The sequence below is a fragment of the Megalobrama amblycephala genome, linkage group LG19 (genome assembly GCF_018812025.1).
Source record: "Megalobrama amblycephala isolate DHTTF-2021 linkage group LG19, ASM1881202v1, whole genome shotgun sequence".
Classification (NCBI taxonomy): domain Eukaryota; kingdom Metazoa; phylum Chordata; class Actinopteri; order Cypriniformes; family Xenocyprididae; genus Megalobrama; species Megalobrama amblycephala.
Genome location: NC_063062.1, coordinates 34,466,847 through 34,474,581, shown reverse-complemented (window position 1 = coordinate 34,474,581; position 7,735 = coordinate 34,466,847). Strand labels below are relative to the sequence as shown.

The window sequence follows — 7,735 nt, the reverse complement described above, 5'->3', positions numbered from 1 at the left end:
AGGTGAGGGGGAGGGGTTAGGATTAGGGGTGTGGTTAAGATTAGGCAATCAGATAGCAACTTCAATGAGGGTGGTAATCATTTGGCAGGGGGTCGAAATTCAGCACAACACCTGTACAGATGTAGGCCTACATGCTCGGCCAGAGTCGCCTTGAAGTCGTGCATCTTCGGATGTGGAGCCACGTGCAAAGCTACAAAAAATGCTGTGCACACCACCTGTGCGTAACACTTCATTTTTGATAACATGAGAATTTTTGCACCCACATAGCTACAGTAAACTTTATAACCTGTAAGTTGATGAAAGCGTAAAGCGTTGCACTTTTTAGATGTCGCTACATAGTCCTATGTCCAAAATTCTCTGAAATTCGTAACTCCATTTCCAGCTTGATTTTGGTAGAATATTAATAATACGATGACACATGCAAATGTCTGACCATATTTAAAACCAAAATATCAACTTTGACAACACAGCTTTTATTTATTTATTTTTTTATTTTTTTTCATTTCTTTATAGTAGATTTGGGACATGTGGTTTCCGCCCAATAGCGACAATATATATTTTAGTATGTATGTAAGCTACAGGGGGGGCATTTTGCCTATGTCACAATATGAGGTAAATCGGGCCCTGCTTACACTGTGGTTTTTGCATCCGCTTCCATCAGAGCACATGTGCTCTGCCCCTCTCCATCCAGACAGTGCGAGTGTACTTCAGACTCTAGAGGTCTCCATCCTTCAGCATCCACACACGCGCTGTGCATTCTTCTGCATCGGCCACAGACTCAGAGAGAAAGAGAGGGAGGGAGGGAGAGAGAGAGACAGAAAGGGAGAGACAGAGGACACCGCGCAACGGCAACCTGAGACGCGTGTCCTCCCTCAGTGCGAACGGGAACTTTGATGATTTGACGGTGAAACCGATGGAAACGTGGAGATGATGTTCCAGTCGTTGATGATGGATTCGTCTTTCAGCATGTCCAGCTATGCTGTCCTTGTGCTCGTCTCCTAATAGACTGCTGATCCATTTTTCTTTTCAAGTACTTCTGCTTTACTACAGCTTTTGTGATTGAACACTTGAGTCGGTGTGAAGAACAGTGAAGGAAGCGGGGCGCATTGTTTATTTTTCGCAATTTTTCATTATATTAAAGGACTTCCAGTTCATACGGGATTCGTGATGTCTGCAACATACCGCTCCTTATTCCTTTGTAAGTAAACTGAGTTATTTATTTCTTTAGAGTATGCTGTTTCATTTTTGGAAATCTGACCTTATGTTCTAAGTTGCTCTTTAGCAGCATATTCTTAACCTTCATCCATGTCAAATAAGTTTAAGCATGTAAGCAGTGGACAAAGTCTTCAATACGAAGGCATAAATGTAACGAATTTTACCTAAGCTTTACAGAATAGTCAGAAGTACTGTTCATAACAAGACCCCCACCCAGTTGAGTAAATCAAATCCAGATGGTTCTGATGAGTTACACCCTTCAGACAGACAACTCTTGGCAATAAAAGGTTTCAAAACCAGAAGTTGCATGGAGAACTTTTAATTCACAAGTTCTTTAGAAAACCATCATGTTCTGGTGCTTTAATGAACCCAGACACCAAAATGCTGAAGATCCTAACTACTAATGAAATATCAAGGTCTGAACCATTTAGCTCAACTCAAAAATGGCATAACAAAAATGAGTTTTTCAGTGAATTTGTGACGAGACCTTTATTGTGTTTGTGTCTGAGACCCCAATACCATAAGGATACGGGGAGAGACAATACAATGTGCATTTATGGAAATATTAAAGCATATAGTTTGACTTTGATGATGATTATGCTCCATCCAAATACTAACAAATTGTAGCATTTGCCAGTACCTAATTATATTTGTGCTACGGCACTAAATTTAACGTTCTTTGCAGAGCGGAACAAAGACAGGGCACGTCGCCCAATCCAGATCTCTTAATTTGTTGTGACATCGGATGGCAAAAATAGATCCTCATGTTAAACGTCCAGTGGTGAGCCGGTGGCGCGAGCCGCTGGTGTCCGGTGGGCACGGGGGTCTCGCGTGTCCGCGTGTGCTGGAGTCAGACCCCGGGAGGATGTGTGAAAGCATGCATGCATCCATGGGTCACATTCGGAGTCCTCCACCGTCTCGCTCGCGGTTCATTGTCCGATTCTCGGGCTGCAAGCACGTTTGTAACGGGAGTTTAGTGCGCGTGACCCATCGTTTATTATAATCACTGCGCCAAACTTTGTCCCATCTTTCGTGTCCTCTGCGCGTCTATATGATGCAAGATTAAAGCGGTGTGTGTTGAGTCTAGTAACTGGCTATTGTGCTTCCTAAATGTATGATACGCTGTGTTAAAATTCCTCGCGCATTCTCCGTGGCGTGTTGAGAAGGTCAACGCTGCTGTAACCCCCGTGACAGAAGCATCAGCTTACCGACAACATCTCCTCACACTATTATTTTATATCAACATAATTCATGCTTTAGTTTTTCTCAAAGGTTTCAGTGAAGTGTTATTTGACTCCTACGAATATTGCTCAGAATATCTCTCTATGTCGTTACATACCATAAAAAGCTGTATAACATCTACATCCATATGGGCTACAGGCATGTTGTCACATGTTCTGGGATAAGTTGTCACGTTGGGAGCCTAAATAACATCTTTCATGAGTTTTCAGCTATAGTTGTAGAACAATTACGAAATACAAAATGATAGGTGAGCAAAAATGTAAAAGGTAATACCAAAATATCAAACTATTGTTTTGGCCAACTAATATCACTGTAATTACACTGTAAAAAATGCTGGGTTAAAAACAACCCAAGTTGGGTTGAAAATGGACAAACCCAGCGATTAGGTTGTTTTAACCCAGCGGTTGGGTTAAATGTTTGCTCAACCTGCTGGGTAGTTTTATTGAACTCAACTATTGTTTAATGATTACTGTATTGCTTGCTTAAAATGTTGGAAATGAACATTTACTAATAAGTTTAATGAATAATAATTAAACAATAAACATTTATTAAATTGCTTATTAATGAATGTTCACTTTTTGATTATTATTGTTGCTTCTAGTAATTATGCATCTGATTTTTAATTTACAACATATTTTGGGTTCATTTTAAAACAGCCATATAGTCATTTTTAAACAATTATTGGGTTAACAATTCTCCAATGCTAAACATCAAAATCAATAAATAGTTCAACCTTCGGGTTAAAATCTTCTTTCATGTTATACACAAACCCTTGTTTTAATGTAACTCAGTATGTTTTAATTGCATTTGCTTGTTTACTCAACCTATACAGATAAATATAATGTTACTGTTATTTTAATTTGGAGGATAAAATCTTTGTAATTCAAGAGGCATGTTACAACTAACAAGCCCACGTCTGTCTTACAGGAATATAAAATGCATGGTCACACTTTACATTAGTGTCCATGACTTAATTTGCAATTAATTGCATACTTAATATGACATTATTGCTATAATAATTAGTTAACCTTTATTTACATATGACATGTTTAATATCTACACTGCAGTGTTACCAGTGCATTGCTTATAGTGCTGAAACTGTAACCCACACACCTATGGGATGCTGCTAGTTGGCGTAATCCCATTATAGGGTAATGGCAAAATGGCAAAAGAAGACGGAGGGTGTTTTACATGCGCACTGACACGTGCATCTAGTTCATGGGAAATATTTTTCAGCGTAAAGAATGAAATCTTTAATGTTTGCGCATTTGCTTTAGGCTAAGTGAGATGATGATATCCAAAATATACAGATATTCAAATTCACAGTAATAATTTCTAAGCATAATTACCTATTTAAATTCAATCTAATTGCACATGCACTATTGTGATATTGATTTATCAATCAGATTACTGCATTTTAAAGGTCATGCCTATTTGCTATTGTTTGTCGTTGTTTTTTGTCTTTAGGCATCGACTGAGCCTTAATTATTTTCAGACATAATATTTGATGTTATTTAGTTAATGATGATCTTGGTCTGTGTTGTGAGAGAGGAATGGATTGAGAACTGGCACTGTGCTTGTAGTAAATCCCATTGGTTTGTGCATTAAATTAGTTAAATGAAATAGCCTTGTAGTGTCATTATAAGTCAATTTATTCAAGAATGTATAACTCCATTAATGGAAAAAAAGCTTTTAAACTAGTATGTTTGGCGTGTAGAGCTCATCTCATTGCAGAATATCTTCAATGATAGACTGAATCAATGGTGCATAATGGGGTAATTTCCATTTCATTTCATTTGATGCTTTCGAAGATCTTATATTACTTAAGTCTAGCACCCTGGAGGAAAGTAATATTTATTTAAAAGTCTTATTGCAAAAATGAGCTTGTGCTGTTTCTATCTGGAAATGAGCTAAAAAAAAAAAAAGGACAAACCAACCAAACTGTGCAGAAATCATGGCAAACCACATGGATGATAAATCACTAGACTAACCCCTCTAACACCGACTGACTTGAATGAAAAACGAAAAACGGGAAGTAATAACAGATTGTAATTTACTTGTCAGAAATGTATTGAAACCATTATAAAGAACTTTCTCCATGTTACGTGATTAATGCTCATCCAACACAGCCGAGACTCGTCAGACTGTCAGTTTTTGAGATATGACAACTGCATTTAGCCTACTTCAAGGTGTGGGTCTCGAAATGTTCTGAATTAATGTGCAACAGGAGTCAAGCCCGTATTCTCTTACCAGTAACCATTACGACAATGACCAAAGTAGCTAATATCAAAGATGGCGATGTCCGTAAAACTTAAAAGTTTGATCACATTTGACACCAATCGAGCCGCAAGTTCATCCGTCAAATTTTCATTAGCAGCTTTTATATCTGTGTGGACAGCAGAGCGTTTGAGTTGTGTGTAGAACACAAAACTGACGTGTGGAGAACAAAACCTTCAGATGCTCATCATATCTCCGTCACTGTAAGTTACTGAAAGCGAAACTACACACATAAATCCACAAAACACGGTAGACATGCGTTTGTGCAGCGCAGAGCGGCTTTCTCGGACTGTATGACAAGACAGACACCCAGTTGTCCAGTCAGTTTTACGAAAATTTACGGGTGTGAGTTCGGTAAATTACTGAACTGTGTGTGAATGTAACCGTATTAAGGACTCAAAGGCTAGCTATGTTCACACTGCGAGCCTTAATGCTCAATTCTGATTTTTACTTAGATCTGATTTTTATATATAGCTGACTGTTCACATTGTTGTTTTAAATGTGGCCAATGTCAGACTTCCAGTGTGAACAGATCATGGTTCTGAACTGACCTGCATGCGCTAAAGATTCATACAAATGGGGTTGCCAGGTTTTTACCACAAAATTCACTCAATTGCTTCTCAAAATGAGTCCAAATCTGGCCCAATCGCGTCCCGTGGGGTATCCCTGTAAAAATCATGTTCTGGGGGTTAAATATCGCATCACTGCGGTCGCTTCAACCCACGGAGTAGCAAAACAATCTGCGGCAAACGGTGAAAATATAACCCAATTCTGCAGGAAAATCACAGACTTGGCATTTATTTAAAGTGTGATCTGCCGTGGAAGCCAGCGAAATTTTGCGCAGGCAATATGAAAAATAAAGACAGTGATGTGACGAAAGATAGCAAAGTTTTTAAACTTTTATGATATGAGCTCTCATGTTTGCTTGTATTATAGAGCTGTCTTTGTAATACTTACGAGTTCTGACACATCACTGTCCTTCTACTGACTACGTTTCACAACTGTCTTGATAACTCTGGGTATGTAAAATCTTTGAATAGACTCCCATGAGTGCAGAATCGTGACGAAATTTGATCTCGAGTGGCGTAAAAATCTCATGAATTCCGATATGACTGTTGTTCACACTGTGGTCGCATTACAAAACATCTGACCTGTATCGGATATAGAAGTAGCACAAATCAGAATTGAAAACATCAGATTCCATGTGGTTTGTACTGTTCACACTGTCATGGGGAAAACAGATATGAGTCACATTTGGGCAAACAAATCAGATTTGGGCCACATTTACCTGCAGTGTGAACCAAATACATGATTAACAACTGTATTCTGTTGATGTGTGAACGTGGCTCGACCACTAGATATTTGACTTTTCCATAATGCATTGAATGAATGCAGTCATCAGGGTACTGTTTTTAAAGTCAGGTTGTCATTAGTTACGCTAACATGGAAAAGTGTTGGTTAAAGTAACTCATTTTCTCATCCTGTGCTATATTTGGCTGATATCCTCAGGCAGTAAGAAGATCTCTCACATCTGAGAATGACAGGACACTGCAGACCCAGAGGTTATAAAATGACATCTCGGTGCGCACATCCCTGAATCACAGGAAATGTGCACAGAATGAATAAGCAATGCGAAACACTTACAAACTTTTACGATAAAATGTTGCGCAGTGATGAGAGCTTTGGCATTTTAATACATTTTTCTTCTAAACATGGTGAAACAACGTTCTTAGGATGTATATTACGTTTTAAGAGGATTGCTTTTTTTTTTTTGCTACAATAAATATTTATGAGAAAACTTCTGCAGACTTTAATTTAGTATGTTCAGAATGATTTGAGTGGGTTCAAGTGGCTGAAATTTTCATCTGGAGATTTGGAGTTTTGTCTGCCTTGTTTACTGAAGCTCAGATGTTAGGTTAGGCAACATAAATAGCGTTGCGATTTTCCCGAAGTGGTTTGGGTGTCTGGCTCTGCAGTGACATGAACATTCCTGAGGTTTTCCATCAGGATATTATCCAAATTAAGTCTATCTGCATTTAGGGCCTTACAAAAACACAGTACTTCAGGTTTAACCTATGTTTTTCCTCCTTATATCGGCTATTGGATATTCTCTTTGTCATTATGGACTCAGAGCTTCTAGTTAGCTGGTGCAGTGCTGTTCTAACAACCTTCTCCTGAAAGACAGTGTGCTTGTCTCCTGCTGCAGCACATCTGAGGTGACATTGTCTCAACTCTGTACTGAAATTCAGTATTCTCCCTGTGCTGTCACGCCACTGCTCCTCACAGTGCAGATAAACAGCTTGAAGAGTTCTCCAGATGTGTTATTCTACTCGTTTGGCCTTGAGGAACATGTGGCGCTGTTTCTTTTTGTAAGTATGCTGTGACTCGGTATGGGAGGTGCTTCATCTATTATAGATGTTTTTTAAAGGTCGTGTGCGTCATTTAATATGTTAAAGATGTAAATTATATATGTATATATATATATATATATATATATATATATATATATATATATATATATATATATATATATATATATATATATATATAAACAAAACTTTGGGGTCAGAAAGATTTTTTTATGTTAGTCTCTTTTGCTCATCAAGGCAAGATTTCAACATCATTACATCACATGATCCTTCAGCAATCATTCTAATATGCTGATTTGATGCTCAGGAAACATTTCTTATTATTATCAGTGTTGAAAACAGTTGTACTGTTTAATATTTTTGTGGAAACTAATGCTTTTTTATCAGGATCCTTTGATGAATAAAAAGTTAACAGAAATAATTAACCGACTCAATTTGAGTCTTTTGTAATCTTTTGTAATATCATAAATGTCTTGACTGTCACTTTTGGTCAATTTAATGCATCCTTGATGAATGAAAGTTACTTTATTAAAAAAAAAAAAAAAACAAACAAAAAAAAAAAAAACATATACATATATATATATATATATATATATATATATATATATATATTTGTTTTGGACAGGACTGTT

General features: G+C 37.5%; 1 protein-coding gene across 1 annotated transcript in view; it reads left to right on the top strand.

The window, feature by feature from the left end:
• Positions 1 to 582: 582 nt before the first annotated feature.
• The window catches only part of clmpb (CXADR like membrane protein b), a 108,430-nt gene continuing 101,277 nt past the window's right edge, over positions 583 to 7,735 (top strand). The window contains exon 1 of the mRNA XM_048167794.1: positions 583 to 1,198. Within this exon, the coding sequence (XP_048023751.1) occupies positions 1,168 to 1,198 (31 nt within the window). The 5' untranslated portion in view covers positions 583 to 1,167. The remainder of the gene's footprint in view (positions 1,199 to 7,735) is intronic.